Source organism: Naegleria gruberi, assembly GCF_000004985.1.
Source record: "Naegleria gruberi genomic scaffold NAEGRscaffold_88, whole genome shotgun sequence".
NCBI lineage: Eukaryota > Heterolobosea > Eutetramitea > Acrasida > Naegleriidae > Naegleria > Naegleria gruberi.
Genome location: NW_003163239.1, coordinates 91,875 through 109,127, shown reverse-complemented (window position 1 = coordinate 109,127; position 17,253 = coordinate 91,875). Strand labels below are relative to the sequence as shown.

At 33.3% G+C, this 17,253-nt stretch overlaps 8 protein-coding genes and 1 non-coding gene across 9 annotated transcripts; 4 read left to right on the top strand and 5 right to left on the bottom strand.

Annotated features, from left to right (window-relative positions):
- Positions 1-422: 422 nt before the first annotated feature.
- On the bottom strand, positions 423-1,727 carry NAEGRDRAFT_75999 (uncharacterized protein; the record flags this gene model as incomplete). The annotated part of the gene is made up of 1 exon (XM_002669034.1): positions 423-1,727. The coding sequence occupies one exon, from the start codon at positions 1,725-1,727 to the stop codon at positions 423-425; it is 1,305 nt and encodes a 434-aa protein (XP_002669080.1).
- Positions 1,728-2,189: 462 nt separating this feature from the next.
- NAEGRDRAFT_75998 (uncharacterized protein) lies at positions 2,190-2,660 on the top strand (the record flags this gene model as incomplete). The annotated part of the gene is made up of 1 exon (XM_002669060.1): positions 2,190-2,660. One exon carries the CDS (start codon positions 2,190-2,192, stop codon positions 2,658-2,660), a length of 471 nt encoding a protein of 156 aa, XP_002669106.1.
- A 26-nt stretch (positions 2,661-2,686) lies between these two features.
- On the bottom strand, positions 2,687-4,378 carry NAEGRDRAFT_75997 (uncharacterized protein; the record flags this gene model as incomplete). The annotated part of the gene is made up of 1 exon (XM_002669033.1): positions 2,687-4,378. The coding sequence occupies one exon, from the start codon at positions 4,376-4,378 to the stop codon at positions 2,687-2,689; it is 1,692 nt and encodes a 563-aa protein (XP_002669079.1).
- Positions 4,379-5,270: 892 nt separating this feature from the next.
- NAEGRDRAFT_82249 (uncharacterized protein) lies at positions 5,271-7,777 on the top strand (the record flags this gene model as incomplete). The annotated part of the gene is made up of 1 exon (XM_002669059.1): positions 5,271-7,777. One exon carries the CDS (start codon positions 5,271-5,273, stop codon positions 7,677-7,679), a length of 2,409 nt encoding a protein of 802 aa, XP_002669105.1. The 3' UTR covers positions 7,680-7,777.
- Positions 7,778-7,805: 28 nt separating this feature from the next.
- Positions 7,806-8,632, bottom strand: NAEGRDRAFT_82248 (uncharacterized protein). Its single transcript, XM_002669032.1, has one exon. It carries the CDS (start codon positions 8,561-8,563, stop codon positions 7,922-7,924), a length of 642 nt encoding a protein of 213 aa, XP_002669078.1. The 5' UTR covers positions 8,564-8,632; the 3' UTR covers positions 7,806-7,921.
- A 954-nt stretch (positions 8,633-9,586) lies between these two features.
- NAEGRDRAFT_54448 (uncharacterized protein) lies at positions 9,587-11,404 on the top strand (the record flags this gene model as incomplete). Its single annotated transcript, XM_002669058.1, has 1 exon — positions 9,587-11,404. The coding sequence occupies one exon, from the start codon at positions 9,587-9,589 to the stop codon at positions 11,402-11,404; it is 1,818 nt and encodes a 605-aa protein (XP_002669104.1).
- A 132-nt stretch (positions 11,405-11,536) lies between these two features.
- On the bottom strand, positions 11,537-12,674 carry NAEGRDRAFT_60021 (uncharacterized protein; the record flags this gene model as incomplete). The annotated part of the gene is made up of 1 exon (XM_002669031.1): positions 11,537-12,674. The coding sequence occupies one exon, from the start codon at positions 12,672-12,674 to the stop codon at positions 11,541-11,543; it is 1,134 nt and encodes a 377-aa protein (XP_002669077.1). The 3' UTR covers positions 11,537-11,540.
- Positions 12,675-14,044: 1,370 nt separating this feature from the next.
- NAEGRDRAFT_t830 lies at positions 14,045-14,128 on the bottom strand. Its single transcript has one exon. It is a non-coding gene; the product is annotated as a tRNA-Tyr (tRNA).
- A 202-nt stretch (positions 14,129-14,330) lies between these two features.
- Positions 14,331-15,395, top strand: NAEGRDRAFT_82245 (uncharacterized protein; the record flags this gene model as incomplete). The annotated part of the gene is made up of 1 exon (XM_002669057.1): positions 14,331-15,395. One exon carries the CDS (start codon positions 14,331-14,333, stop codon positions 15,354-15,356), a length of 1,026 nt encoding a protein of 341 aa, XP_002669103.1. The 3' UTR covers positions 15,357-15,395.
- Positions 15,396-17,253: the final 1,858 nt, after the last annotated feature.

The window sequence follows — 17,253 nt, the reverse complement described above, 5'->3', positions numbered from 1 at the left end:
TAACTGAAACAATTAACGAGACTTTTAATTAGTGATAATCAAATTGGAGATTCAGGAGCTAAAATAATAAGTGAACTAAATCAATTGACTAATCTCCGTATCTATGACAGTACTATTGGAATTGAGGGAGCAAAATCATTAAGTGGGATGGAAAATTTAACCAAACTAAACCTTTCGGGAAATAAAATTGGAAATGAAGGACTCGAGGCAATTAGTGGAATGCTGAGGAAACTTTATATTGGTGATGATATTTCGGATAGAATAATCAAGGAACTGAGGAAAAAAATGAAAGTGGTTGATCATTACTAAGATGAAATCAATAAGGCGGGGAACTTTGAGTTGTAAACAAAACAACAAATGGGTGGAAGAGACGTAAAACTTGATCTTCATTGATCCAGGAAAGGGAATTGTTTAATTGAATTTTACACAACTAATGATTTAAATCGTGCAATATTTTCTAATAATTGAATTCCCTCTCCAGGTATCCTTTTAATTTTCACATCAAGTACGGTCAATTGTTCCATTTCACTCAAGAGTTTTGCGCCTTCCAATCCAATATTACAATAAACAGCATTTAGTGTTTCTAATTGTTGCATTCTGCTAATATATAACACTCCCTCGTCTCCAATATTATTCCAATTAATATCGAGTGAGATTAGTTTTGATAATTGGCAAATAAATTTGACACCATTCGCGGTTATTCTTTTAGTACTTATATCAAGATATTTCAGAGTTGTCAATTGTGCTATAAATTTGGCTCCTTCGTCATCAATATGGGTCTCACTTATTGATAAATTGGTCAATTGAACCATTTCTGATAATATTTTGGCTCCTTCTGAAGTGATTGGATTTCCGCAAAGACGAAGTGCATTCAATCCACCCAATTGACAAATATTTCTTATGCCCGTGTCCTCTATTTTGTTTTTTCTGACATCAAGGCAGTTTAATAAACCCAATTGACCAATCGAACTCAAATCAGAAATGTTATTAGAAACCATATCTAAATTTGTCAACTTTTCAAGTTTTGTTAGTAGTTTAAATCCTTCATTACCTATTTCATTTCTTCCCAAATCAAGATCAGTCAATTGGGTTAATTGAGAAATATACTTGGCTCCTTCATTTCCAATAGAATTGCCTATCAAACAAAGTGAAGTTAATTGATTCATTTCTCCAATGCTCTTTGCTCCAAACACTCCAAGTTCATTATCACTTGCCACAAGTATTTTGAGATTATTCAATTCTCCAATGTATTGACCTCCTTCAGCTCCAATTAAATTTCCACTAATATCGAGAATGGTTAAGTTTGATAGTTTTCCAATTAATTTGACACCTTCTGAAGTAATATTTGCATTAATAATGTTTAGACAAGTCAATTTTGAAAGATTGATTATTGAATTGATTCCTTCATTTTCAATTGAATTCAATCCCACAGAAAGTTTTGTTAATTCTGAGAGCTGACTAATAAATTTCATTGAATTTTTAGAAATTTCATTTCCACTCAATTCTAATAAAGTTAAATTTTTCAAATTTCCAATAGATTTTACATCTTCATCTTTTAAACGATTCCAATTGACATTTAGTTCAGTCAATTGATCCAATCGACTAAATTTATCAATTTCAGATCCGCTAGCAGCAAGTATTTTCAAGTGTTTCATTCCAGAAAGAATAATTTTAGACTTTTCTGAAATTTTATTCCAATCAATATTCAAATAGGTTAAATTTTTCATTTCTGATAAAGTTTCCAATAATTTAACACCTATTTCTCCTTCAATTTGATGACTTGCTATTCTAACCTTTCTTATATTTCCTAAAAATTGACTTTTTGAAAATTGATTAATTTGTTCTGAAGTAATCATTAGGAAATTGACCACAAGATTCGAATATAATTTTATGACACGTAAAAATTGATGTGAAATTAAAGAACACGTTTTGATGATAAATGGAGAATCAAAGTAATCGATAATTTCGAAACAAACATCATCGGGAAATAAACTATTGTTTCGAATAAGAGTACTTTCGTGTAGAGTCATTTTTTTTGGTTAATTATTTAGTGGGCAAACAAAATGAAAATATTTATCACTCGCTCGCTTACTTCTTTGAATTCTAATATTTTATGATCTTAAACTAATTACCATTCAGATTGACTAAAATGGCGCCAAAAATAACTACGATAAAAATTCTTTAAAAAAATGAAAAAGCACTTTGCTTCGCCTCTTCATCACGAATACAATTTTCATGTTGAGGAATCGCTCGGAGAGGATGAAACAACCATTAGATTGGCTCGGGAGGGTGGCGATGAGCTGTCGTTTTATTTGGAGGAAAATATTTTGGGAGTGCTGATTCCTGCTTTTCAATCCTTATTAAAGGAGTATTCAACAGTTGATCCGAAATCGGAAGAGGAACAAGAATATGAAAAATTAAAGAGTACTATCTACTCAAAGATCGATCCGATTAATTGGATTGCCATGTATCTTATTAGAAATAATCCAAAACATTCGAAAAATTTGGAAAATAATCCATACAGTAAATTATTAAAGGAACACATCGAGAAAATAAGACCAGAAATTATGAAGAATAGAGAAGGAAAATCAGAGTCACAAATCAAACAGGAAATCAAAGATATGGCGAAGGAAAAATTACCCAAACTTCTAGAACAATAATTGTACATAAATTATTTATTGAATTACTACTCAAAATCGAAAATGGAAGTTGAATAACGTCCTGAAATATTGAGAGAATCAAGGAAAACATCGGCCTTTCTATTCTTTTCCAATTCCTCAATCAAATCCTTTGTTGTTAGTGCTTCAATTTTCTTTGGAAGATTACGGATGACTGCCTCATTTCTCAAAGTTTGTTTCTTTTGTTGATTGAGGAAGTTATTCGAATTCGTGTAAGCTGCAGCCTTCTTGGTTTCCATTTTCAATCTCTTCATGTATCTTCTGGCAAGGAAGCTTCTCCACTGGCTTTGAATTTTTGTAGCTGCTTGATCTCTCATTGCTCTATCTTCTAATAGTTTAATGTACAATTCTTCTTGGAAGATGAACTTGTCTGATCTTCTCAATCTTTCCATGTAAGCGAAAGGCAAGTTGATTTTGAGAACACGAGGAATGTTTTGAAGATTTTGGTCTTCATTAAATCTATTGGCTTGTTTCTTGTCGTGATCTCTCTTAGATTGATAGTGTTCCACAAGAGTCAATGCGGTTTGGCTCTTATTGATATTCTCATCACCTTCATTCAAGATTTCATTCACATATTCATCGAATGAAATATTGTTATTTCCTCTTACATCATCAGGTAATAGTAATGGATTGGAATCAATTGTAATTCCAACAATTTCAAATAATGGAGCCAGTTCTGTAAGTTTCAAAAAGTCAACATCATTTCTCATCTTGAGCATGTAATTCTCTCCGTTATATAAAAATACAGTTTTCTTCGTAAGTTGACTTCTCCACAATAGAATAGATTCCACAAGTTCTATTGTTACATTTCTCAAATTGGAGACAATGGTCGGAATTTCATTCTTTACCATAGGATCTTGCAATCTACCCATGAGTGAAGATGCCCCAGCCCTATATCCGTTGAATTGCATTGCAATTTCTTTCAGTCTCTTAATGTAGACTTCTCTTTGTTCCAAACTCGTTAAGACATCGTGTTGAATGGATCTTACTCCAGTCAATCGCGTAATTTCTCTAAAGATGGAAACATAGTTAATTAGCGTTTCAGGGTAGAAGAATCTTCTGGAGAAATCTCTTCTCTCAGAGTCTTCAATGTTCATTTCATCCCACAAGTTTTCAATGAGACCTCTTGTTCTCAAAAAGATTTCCCTCAAAGAATTATCAAAGATACCTTCCTGTTGTTTTTCTCTCTTCTTCTGATCGACAAGATCAATTAATTGATTCAACATGAGATTCTCGGTCATGGCATTCAACTTGTTATTACTGGCCTTCTTCATGATGCTCGATGACATTGTTGTCGAGCCGAGTTCATCAAGCTTATCTGTCTTGATTCCATCTTCCTCACTAACTGAATCAAAGTTTCCAACATCACCCAAGGCAGATAATGGATCAGTATCATCCACCAGTGATTGTTGTTGATAGAGTAATGCCTTCGGACCCAACTTTTTCTTTGTCAAACTAGACAAATCACTCAAATTACGTTGTGCCTCATATAAAGTTCTTGTAAGAATTTCATTCAATTGTCGTTGATTCTTTTTTAAATTGTCCTCATCAGCCCTCCTATCATGAATATTCATAATTGTATATTCCACCTTATCATTCCTCGTAATTATTTCCTTCGCTCCGAATTCCTCTCTATTTTCCAGCTTGGAGGAAATTTTCTTTCTCATCATTGAGGTTGAATTAAAACTGTTTTTAAGCATTTTTTTAAAAAATGTAAGGAATAATTTTAAGGCTCCAAATAGTTCCGTTATGAAATTGTTTTAAAAAAATTATAATAAACTTGATGATGATGAATTTATTGTGATGAGGAATAATGACAAGAAAGAATGTATCAAGTTTTTGTTTTTTGATTTTTTGAAAGGTAGTGTTATTAAAGAATCATCACTTCCCATCATCACAAGAAGATAATATAAATTGTAATTTACGATCGTTGTTCAGTTAGAAGAGAGGTTGGTTCTGTTGAGGGTCGTACAGTTGTTGAATCGATGGATTATGAAACTTGTTGTACATTTTCCAAAACTTGTTACTTCCTTTCATTTTATATTGGAGTAGAGCATGCATCCTTCTCAATGGATGAAAATTAGCATATAATCAACAATTAAGAATCATCATATCTATTGGACAGGAACAATTCTCCATACGAATTTCCTTGTTTATTACATTGTTGAGGGTTTGAGGTAATTGTTGCGTTTAAAATAAACACACAGTGGTGGTAAAAGGTTGAAAACAGTTCGTTCGTGAGGCAGTTTCAATGGTAATTTGTCCCTTGAACAATAACAACAAGACAATAATTACATCATAGTTATATATTTTGGATCAACAAATCTACATTTTCAACAACAATAACGCTTAGATGCATCTACAGCAAAAATTTGGCGCCAATTCTTGAAAAAACCCAAAAAAAAAATTAGCTGTTCTATCTCTCAGGAATTGATTGAGGAAAATAGTGTGGTGGATATAATCTCTAATTGAAAAGAAGATTACTCTCTCCTGTTTACGTCATCATCAGTAGTTATTCTCACTTGTCGACGATAATAACTTGAGGATTTAATAAGAAAAATACATCACCTCGAGAGAATAATAGCTCAAATCATGAATAATAAGGACTCATCAAGTGGTGGAGTAATGCTGGTTAGAAATGGAGCCGATAAGCGAGGAACGTACATCATGATGCCAAGTCCTCCATCTAATAATACCAATACCAATAACCCGGTCCCTTCTTACCAAAGTCCAGGAAGAAAATATAAATCTGGCGTTCCTCCTCTGGAAATCGATCAACTAAACTCGACAACATCAATCTTAAATGCTCTGATTAGTTCGGATGAATTGAATCCTTTTTCTTCAGACACAGCTCCAAAAAAACAACCACCAAGTTTGAGTTTGAATCTGAATGGATTACAGAACTCGAAAAAGACACCTACTGGAGGACCCCCTTCAAGTAGAGGTTCCACAAATAGAGGTTCGGTAGGAGGATATAATTCTGCTCGACAAATGTACAAAACACCACCATCTCACAATGTAGCTAGTACAAATAACACTCCACGATATCAATACTATCCTTCCCAACCTCAAATCGGAGGGCTAGTTTCATCTTCAATAACAAATCAAAAAAGCACAATGAACACTCCAAGGAATATCAGTCCAAACACTAAGCAAAACACGGTAGGCTACACTAAAGGAACCACAAAACGAATAGGAACAGTCTCCAAAACCAACTCGACAAAATCAATAACATCATCATCTGGAACAAAAAAGGAAACAATCATCACTGCTAATATTGGAGCTGCTTCCTATCTCACTCCAAGACCTCCAGTGCCAAGAAAACCCTCAGTTTCAAATGTTGCTGTCATTTCTTCACAGAGCTATGCAACAGAAGAACCAAGCACAGTCAGCAGTGGTCACTCTCAAACGACAGCACCTAATAGTGCCAGAAGATATAACTTTGCCAATCCTTCCTCACAAAGTAATTTGGTTCCACATCCTCCAACTAGTGGAGCATCTGCTCAACCTCCAACCCTTAAACTCAATTTGAATTTGCAAACAGCCAACTATATGAAAGATGTGGAATTTGAAGGATTTGGGTCAGGAGTTCCAGAAACTGTCAAGACTGCTAGAAATACCACAGCCAAACAACAGCCATCAATGCCAATGAGTGCAAGAGCTGCCAATGCAGAAACCACTTCATTCCAAAATCTTCCTTTCAAATATACGTCGGAAGATAAAACAACAGTGTTCGATGTTGCCTCATCAACAAGTACAACAACTAGTAATCAACAATCAAATCCAAGTTCTAGGTCTTCCTCTGTGAGGTCTATTAGAACTTCTAGTTCTAATACAGGTGGAAATGTGAATCTTAAATTCCATGATCCAATCACTCCAGCTGCTGCCATAAAAATGTATAGTGATTACTTGACAGATTACGAGCAATCTGAAATTTTCGATTTCCACAAAGTGTACTGTATAGGTAGCACAGCGAGAAAGATTAAGGGAACAGTAAATGCCAACGAGGAGATGAACTTTGGTTATGACGATGAAAGGGGTGATTACAAACTTGTTTTGAATGATCATATAGGTTACAGATATGAAGTTGTTGGATTTTTGGGAAAGGGAAGTTTTGGTCAAGTAGTCAAGGCCCACGATGTTAAGGAAAACAAATTTGTAGCTCTCAAAGTGATTAGGAATAGAAAGAGATTCCACGCCCAAGCTCTTGTTGAAGTTAAAATATTGAAACATCTTAAAGATAACGATAAGGAAGGAAAGCACCACTGTATAGAAATGGTTGCTTACTTTACTTTCAGACAACATTTATGTATTGCTTTTGAATTACTGAGTATTAACCTTTATGAGTTCATTAAGAATAACAATTTTAGAGGATTAAGTTTGGCTCTAATCAGAAAATTCGCCTTGCAAATATTGAATTCTTTACAATATTTGAGTCAAGAAAAGATAATTCACTGCGATCTCAAACCTGAAAACATCTTGTTGGTATCTTCCACAAAATCAGATATCAAGATGATTGACTTTGGTAGTTCATGTTTTGAAAATGAAAGAATCTATACATATATTCAGTCAAGATTTTACAGATCTCCAGAAATTATTCTAGGTATTTCTTATGGTCGTTCAATTGATATGTGGAGTTTTGGATGTATTCTTGCTGAATTATATACAGGATATCCTCTATTCCCAGGAAGAAACGAATTGGAACAATTGTGTTATATTATGGAAGTTATGGGAATGCCTTCCAAGAAATTAATTCAGATCAGTACAAGAAGAAAGAAATTCTTCGACTCTAATGGTCAACCTAGGTTAGTGATTAACAAGAAAACTGGCAAGAAGAGAATTCCAGGAAGTGTCACACTCCAGCAAGCTCTTGACTGTCCAGACAGAAAATTTGTTTCCTTTATGGAAGCTTGTTTGAGATGGGATCCAGTTGAAAGAATGACTCCAGAAGAAGCATTCCGTCATGAGTGGATTTTGGAGGCTCTAGCTCCTAGTAAGTAGCTTTCAACAACTTGACATTAAGAACTTTAATAGTGAAGCCTCATTATTCTAGTGTAGAACAAAGAAATGATGAATATAAAGGTTATTCGACTGGTGATAATTCACTTCCTGTAAGTTATAATTGTTAAAAAAACAAAATTTACAAATTTATATTTTACAAACTGTCCAGATCATTGGCAATCAGGACGAAGACTATTAAACTCTAGATATTATAATAAATAATTGTTTTTTGTTCGAAATATCTAATTTCTAAGAGATGATAATCTCTTTTGAAGTTCCAATTCTGATTCATCCTCTTCCTCTTCTTCTTCAACTTGTTTTTGTGGAAGTTTTGATGATCCAACTCTTGTTGATTTGACATTTTCCAAAATTTCATTCAATACTTCAGAAACTTCCTCATCAGCAGCTTCTTCAACATCCTCATCTTCAAAAACATCTTCCATCATATCATCAACCATTTCCTCTATTAAACCTGCCTTTTCCATTTCCTTGGACATGTTTCTCATCGTTGCTTGTAAATCTGGTAATTTCATCATTTCATTCATACATTTCATTACATCGGCACTCTTCTGTAAAGCTCCCATCACTCTGAGTTGTTGCACTTGTTGATCCAATTGTAAAATAACGGAATTCATTTGAGCTTTTGTTCTGATCAGCCTTTCCTTTGCCTTTCTAGTTTTAATTAATTCTCTGGCAACAATTTTAGCATTATCTTCTTGTCCCTTCTTGACCATCATTTTAATATTATTCTTTACCTTTATTTCCTCCATTTCAATCTTTCTAATACCTCTATCCATATTTCTCACTTCCGATTTTAATCCCTTCTTCCATTCTTTAGCCAACTCTTCCGGAGTCTTTTTATGAAATATATCCATCAAGCCCATCCTGTACTGTGATGATTTTTAAAAAGTATTTTTCTATTATTATTATTTAAAACTGATGATAAAAATCACAATAGTTGTGTGATGATCTGTTCAATTTTTTTTTAATAAATTATTTTTAAGATTTACAAGATGGAATTTGATTAGAACCTCAAGAGGAGCAGAAGATTGAAACGACCACTATTATCATCTCCCGAAACATTGACTGTCTTTTCTACTGCTCTTCCTTTTTGATATTACTGGAGGACGAGAACGACCACAAGTTGAACCTTTTGATACGACATGTGGCTTTGATGAACATTGTTGATGATGCAATGGAGGCCATGTTACCCAGTAAAAATGTTGTGCTTTAGCTTGCGTAAAAGATTGTTTTGACCTTTTAACAAGAACAGAATTAAGAATCCATTGGATGTGGATGAAATATTCTTTGCTGTGTGATGGCTTGCTGTAATTTTTTTTTAATTTGCAAAAAGAAATTATGCAACGGTAACTTGTGGCAAAACAAGATTTAATCTTTGGATAATACAAATTCATCAATCAGCATTCCAACACTAATTCCAATATCTTCTATCTAAAGGGAATTCTCTTCATCAATTCTTTTATTAGCTTCACCAACAAATAAAATTGTACATTGAAATCAAGAATGCATTCTTCAACACGATCCAAAAATAACTTTGAAAAATATTCAAAAAAAAGAAAACTTCTCAGCAAACTTCAACAAATTCACTTCAAAAAAAAATAATTTTATTCATAGAACAACAAACACACCCGAATAAAGTGACTTACCTGAATACATCTCTCTCTGGAGCAACAACAAGTCATTATCCATCCCGATTTAAATAGATATCTACTCATCTTTCAATATAGAGGGAACTAGTAGTCATCCCATATAGAGTTTCATCATCATCAACAATACAAAGAATGGATACATTAAATCCAAACCAATTTTGTCGTATTTCTAGTTCCTTTATACATAGTACTTTATCATCAAATTCATATTATGAAGCCTATCTTGCTTTAACAGACATGATGGATCCTTCTGTTCAATTTGATCGACAGGAAGGAACCAATTTCTTGAGAAATATTATTCGTAAGAACCTTGGAGACTCTTATCAGGAAGGAATATTCCCAGGACCAATGGCTGTACAGCTTTCCAGGACTTCCCTTCATCTATTGAGTGAGCACGATTATTATATTACAGAAAAATCAGATGGTATTCGTGCCATGTGTTTAATGTTGAGAAGCAAGGAATTTCCTAGATGGGTTCATGATTCGGATAATACTCAACAATTTGATTTGAAGAATAATTGTGCTATTGAATGTATTTATCATCATGCTAAACAAGCTGGAAAGGACACTACTTTAAAAGTAACTTGTATGGAAAATACAAATTTACAATATTTAAGTAGAACCAATACAGTACTGCTGATTGATACAGTAACAAACTCTTCAATCAAGTTGAAAAGATTGAAAGGATGGTCCTTTTCATTCTTTTTTGATAGAACTTTTGAATTTTATCTTAGTATTGAGGAAATTGCATTTCCATCAAGAGATAATATTAATAGAAAAACTAAAACACTCGAGGAATGTCGCTATCAAGATATTGTAATCTTGGATGGTGAAATAGTCTTTAACTTGAAAGAACAACGAAATAATTATTCAATTTATGACCTAATTACATTTTGCAAAGAAAAGGTAATTTCAGCAAGAGCAGAATCTATGAACAACCGATATGAATTCATAGAAAAATACATTACCGATCCACATTATCACTATTATAAAATCATTTTAAAGAGAGATCCACCAAAATGTTTAAAACTCATCCGTAAACATTTCTATGAAAAGTCTAAATTGATGGAAGTAATGGAATGCATTAAGGAGGATCCAGAAACTGGTGAATACTTGTACAAAAATTACAATAAGAATGATGGATTGGTTTTCACTCCAAAGGATGCAGTCCTGAGTGCTTTCAAACCAGGTGCTAATAACTACCTGTTAAAGTGGAAATGGCCAAACAAACTAACCTGTGATTTCCTAGTTTCACCAGATGAAAATTCAAGTTTGAAAGAACATGCAGAAGGTGCCAATGACAATTTATTCCATGTATATTTCCAATTTTCAAAGATTAGTCACTTTTTCGATACTGTTCAAGTGAAGGATATTAGTCCACATATTTTGGCTAAATTCTTGGATCTTCAAAAGGGAACTGGATTAATTGTTGAAATGGGATTCGACTCGACTAAAAGTGGATGGTATTTCCTTCTCATTCGTGAAGATAAGACTTCACCAAATGCCTTTAAAACTGTTGCCAATACTGTTGAGAATATGATTGAAAATATCACCATTGATGATTTGAAACATTACATTAGCCCAAATTCCAACTCTGATAACTACCATAAATATGTCCAATCAAGAGGCACATTTACAGAACTATACAGAGAAAGAGTCATTAGAATGAATCAAGTTGCTTATTTCAGACTGCAACACGTTGCACAAAAACTCTCACTTCAATTCTGTATTAAGGGTGATGAAGGTGATATTTGGAGAGTTCATTGTATGGAAGTTGATGTTGATGCTAATTTTGTTAATACCATCGATTTGAGTTCAATTAGAAATAGGAATGAGCAAATTGCCAAGGCATACTTCCATCCTCTAGATGGTAGATACAAGATTATTGAACTTGTAGATTCACGTTATGCTGAATATTGTGAAGGATCTTTCCTTTTGAAACAACTCTTAAAGATGGAATCAACCAAGAATGAAATTCAAAAGAGATTGAAACGAGAGGATAATCCAACCAATAATTCCAAATATGAACCATCCCAAAAGAAGGTCAAACAATAAAAGGTTATGGTGATTCTTATTGGAATAGAACTTTTCACAATTTTTCTATTTTTCAACATTGAAACAATATGTGAGAGATGACATTCGTTAAAATTGTGAAATAATTAGAAGAATTATTGAAAAATTGTTTTTATAATTATTTGAAAATTTTACTGCATTGATCATAACAATTGACCATAAATTCAATGGTTGTCGACTGATCAGCTTTAGGTTTTTGAGGAGATGAATCCGATTTCTTTGGTCTTCCTCTATTTCTCTTTCCACTAGTTGGCGCCGAAGTTTCATGAAATTGTAAACTGGCAGCCAATTCTTCACTTGTTACTAGATTAAACTTGATTGACTTGTCAGTTTCCTTTTGGAATTTGAGCCTAGGTCTTGTGGTTCTCTTCTTTGAGATTTTGCATCTGTCCTTTCCGATAGAATTACTCGAATGTTGACTACCTGTGCTATCACTATCGGATGAAGAAGAAAGTGAAGTATTGAGTTGGGATTGACTTGGCAAAGTATTGTAATTCTGATGATGCACTTCAGCAATGGATTGAATTGGATTATAAGTAAAATGGGCAGTTTGGTTAACATATGTGGAAGGAATCGTTTCCAAATTAGAATGTTGGTAAGAAACAGAAGGCATTTGGCATTGATTAGACTCTGGATTGACACCATTCATTATTAATATTCTATTCAGCATGGTAATCATTCCATCAAGACTAGAGGCGTTGTTAGTTGTATTTGTTGTGTTTGTTGTCGTTGTTGTTGAATAATTATTGAAACTATTTTCGGTACAGTTAGGGTTGATTGTAATTTTACAGGAAACTTGTTCACGGGAAGTTGGAATTGCTGTTACCTTAGGTTCGTAATGACATGAAGAAGGAGCAAAGAAACTCTCCCAGTCAATAGCACTGCAGCTGTCACCACTCACTTCTTGAATGACATTTCCTGATGATGGCATTGAAATCAAATTATCATATTGTTCTTGTTGAGCAGAACTACCAAAACTTCTCCACCAAGCATTGGGTGCAAAAATTTGATCTTGATTCAAATCAGTTGATCTGTTACTACTAATCGATCCACCATTATTGGATGTACGAGCAATAGTTGAAGTATTATTACTATTGCACGATGAGGAGGAGGAAACAGTAACAATTCTTGACGAGAATGAATTAGGATTCATATCGATTATCATATAAATTAGTTTTGTAAAATCAAAAAGAAGAAATTGTGTGGGTGTTGTTGTTTCTTTTTTTTTGAATATTCTGCTGAATTGGGACATGGTGTTGTTGTCTTCTTATGCATTCCTCCATTCCCTCACTACTCTAGCTCGTATATTCATGTCATTGTTCATGAATGTTATGGAGAATCAGCTAGTATATTCGAGAATCACCATAGTACAAATAAAAAGCGGTGTAACGAAAAAAACCAGTGCGACAGTAATGTTTGGACTCTTGGATGAAAAAGGAGCGATTGGACGAGATTGGAAGTGGATACAGCTAGATGCAGAAAAATGTTTTCAACTATTTAGAGGCCTGACTGGAAGGTTTTTGGGAAAATTTGATAAATTGTAAAATGAACAAAATTGAAATGAACCTGTGATGCTGGTTTTGGAGAATTGGAAAGATCTTGAAAAGGAGAGTAGAGTTGGTTGACTGAAACGATTTCGTTTTGTATAATTGAGTAGGATTTGAGGGAATGGTTTCGTCTGGTTTAGAATTTAATGAAAAGGATGCAATTTTGAATACATGATTTGAGGATAGAAGTGTGAGGTGGCAACTTTTCGAATGTAGAAAGTTTCTCTTTCAGGATTTCAATGGAGATTTCAAAATTTTTTCTTTCGTTCGATAATGCCATTCGAAACTTTGTTGGAAAGGACAATGTACAGAATTGATGAAATTTGGAGATTGAGGATGATCGTGAAATGTATTCCTTGACCGATTAAAAAATACATAGAAGTACATGAAATTAAACTATTAGAAACAGCAATGGCACTATTCGAAAATGTAACGATTGATCGAAAAGGGTAAATTACTTCAAGATGAGTTGATTGTTGTGATATTGTTCCATTCTATGTAAAATCTTCGGATGTGGAATATTACCAATTTAGAATTTGTTTTAGACTATTCTGAACGAATTACATTGGACGATTCGAAACAACAGGAAGCAAAATCTACAAGTTAGATGATCTAACCATATGGAGGCCTTACAGGTTCTTAAAAGTATGTTTCGCCACCATTCGTTTAATTTCTTCTTATTCATATTACAAGTTTTCCTAAATTGACTCTGATCAAATTATACAATCACCTAAACTTGATCTACAGTTTTGATCTACTGTGATTACAATAAAACTGTAGTGGTTCGAAAAAATCTCATCACCGGTGATTTGGAATGAAATCTTTGTATACAAAGATTCGAATCTGAAAAATACATGAAATTGAGATATGCTGTTGTTTTGGAATATTCCTTCTCGGAGAATCAATAAAAGGAATTGCCATAGATAATGATAAACTTCTTCATCCTTTTCTTATCATTAAATAAAGTTTACAAAAATAAGGATGGAAGTTGGATAATTTTCAGCAATTGGATTGAAATATGTGTTGAACCATCCTTAATATTTTTAACTCAATTTGACCAAAATAGCCAAAATAATCCGACGAGACGGACTCGAACCGCCGACCACGGGAGAACTGTTACAACTACAGTACCATGCTCTACCAGCTGAGCTATCACCGGAATACATATGTATCATAAAATACACAACGACTATCTAAGGTTCTATCTTATGGTATCCATCTTATATAAAAGTTAAAGTGTCTCGACCAAATTCAAGTGTAAACCGGAAAAAACCAGGTAAACTGTAAAGTTATATCAATATTCAACAGGGAATCTTGTAAACAATTGTAAATGCCAGAATTGATAAAGCACAAATTAAAAAATGCTACCACGTGCATTGTGTGCTCCCGTGAGTGTAGAATTAACGTCAGCGAAGGCTATTGAAGCCATCTATCCCTCCGATCGAATGTTGAGTGAGTCCAAACTTGCTCGATTACAGTTGGATTCTGGTGGATCAAATGTTGTAAAATCCTCCGATGAAAATATTAATTATTTAATGTTATTTGAACCGTATCAAGTGAGAGTGAATGAAAAGGAGAGACGATTGTATTTTACAGATGTGAGTGAGGGATTTATCTATATTTTGGATTTAGATACACGACAAGTTTTGAAGAGAATGTTGGTGGATGGTCTTCCAAGTTATTTTGATTATTTTGATGATAAATTTGTGTTGAGTACTGATCGAGGAATTGTACAATGTATTAATATGGAGAATGGAAAGATTAATTGGACTACTGAAATACCTGGAGCTAATGGAGTTTCATGTTCAAGCGACCAAATTTATGTGACTTGTAAAAAAACGAATTCAATTAAGGTTTTGAGTAAGAGGAGTGGAGAAGTATTGTCAGTAATTTCTGAGAGGGGAAGAAAAGAAGGTCAATTATTATTCCCTCATGATTTAACTTTGGATTTGGAGGAAAATATTATTGTCTGTGATTCTGGAAATCATCGAATTCAAGCTTTCAAGAAGGATGGCACTTTCTTATACTCAATTGGGAAACAGGGGAAAGAAAATGGTTGTTTTGAATCACCGAAAGGAATTGCCTATGATAAGAAAACCAACATGATCCTTGTTTCAGATACAATGAATAATCGAATTCAATTATTCGATCACAAAAAGGCATTTGTTAAGAGTTTCAAAGTGAAAAATGATGATTTAGCATTCATGAGACCTGTAGGATTGGCAATCTCATATGGGTTGGGAGAACTCTTTGTTGCTGATTTTGGAAATCACATGATTCACATCTTTGTCAATTGGAGTAAGAAAGTTCACAATATTGAACATTTACTTTCTCCAAATTCGCCATATTCTGATCTTGTCTTTAAATTTGAATCTACTCTTCCATAACAAGACATTGTAAACAATTAAATAATATATTTAAATAATTAAATATTTAAAAAAAAATGCATGAAGAAGGCAAACCCTCACTCTCAAATCTTCCCTCCGAAATTCATCATGAAATTTTCTCCTACCTCGATTACATTCGTGATATTTGTGCTCATCCACTTCTCTTTGTACCAAAAATCAACTTTCCCGAAACTCTTGAAGAATTTGATCAAATCTTATGCTCTGATGATTTCATTGCTTTTGAGGAGAAACCTCCTTGCCATGAAAGTATTGGTCTCTTTCTAGTTTGTAAATCAATTTTAAAATCCATCAAGACTTTCCTTCCGAAAAGTTTGAATATTACAATCTTTGATACGCCCAAGATTAAACGTAACTATTTTCTTGATGAGGTTTATGTGCAACATCTCAAGAGGCATCCATGTGTTAAAATTGTAGATTTGTTGCGACAATATGAGAGGGAATCGTGGATGCAAGTGTTTTCCAAATTCATGTGGAAATTGAAAAAGATTTGTCATGGAAAGCAACCTCTTCGTCAGGTGGAATATGTTTCGTTTCATTCAGTAATGGGAAAGAATTATTTCAATGTCTCGAGTGTAAGAAATTTTGGAGTAGATTTTATGAAATTAATGCCGAGTGTGAAGCATTACTTTTTGAATTTCAATTCAGATTTTAAGCCTGAAAGTAGTGATGTATCTGTTTATACTCTACCTGTTTATGGAGTTTTACAACCTAGATTGTACAGGAGTGGTAATTGCTATCGTAGCTATAGGTTCACACAGGAGTATGAAATCATACCAACTACAGAATTTGCCAATATTATCCCAAAAACTTTTCAAAAAGTAGAAAACCTTGTGTTTTACTGTATTATTTGTTTGCAATTTGAAGATGCAAATTATCTAATTGAAAATTTCAAACTTGACATTGAATATTTTACATTTATTTTGCAGATCGAATTTACAAATTGGAATTATTTAGAAAAAGAGGAAAACTTGGAGCAGGTCATGAATTTATTGCAACAGATACATGCGAAATATCCAACATTCAGAATTTTCAAAATTCCTATTTACTCTATTCAATGTTTGAATATTATTCTAAAATATCCATTTGTGAAGATTAAGGTTGAAAGAAACATTACCAAGGAATTTCTAAATAATACTATTGATAAGGAGGAAATAATATCTTTCTGCAGTGAATATAATATAGATCTGTCACATTTGGGAAAGTACCAATTATCAGCAGCTAGTTTAGTTTCGGATTGTTTTCAATTTAGCAAGATAAAACTGGACCCAAATAGTAGAGACGTGTTTGGAATTAATCCATGTATGATGAGATATCATGTTACGAACAATTTTGATCCCAGTTCCAAAGATAACTTTGGAAATAATATTTTACATTGTTATTATTTATTTTCAACTGCGACCACTTACAAGAAAATATCATTTCTGGCAAAATTATCAGATACTGAAATAGATCGCCTTAGTGAGGAGCCAAATAATTATGGAATTACACCTAAAGAGGTTGCGTTCAGCCGTTACACTAAAATGATAATAGGAAATTTCTCAAAAGTTTTTAATTATGAAGCGTTTAAGAAAGTATGTGGAGAAGTTTATTCAAAAGTAATCTTGTTAGATGGATTACTGATAGATATGCGAATTCTATTTGCAACTATTAATCGAATGCCAGAACATTATGATTACCAAGAGTTCAATGATATCAATTATAGAGATATGAATGGGAAACATTTGGTGCATTATTTTGGAAATTGTTTCCTTTCTAGTTTAAACATTAGTTTAAGGGAAATTGTTTTATGCAAAGATAGAAATGGAAATATGCCAATACAAACCACCTCACTAGGATACTACAGTCTATTAGACAAATTGACTTCAATAGAAGATTT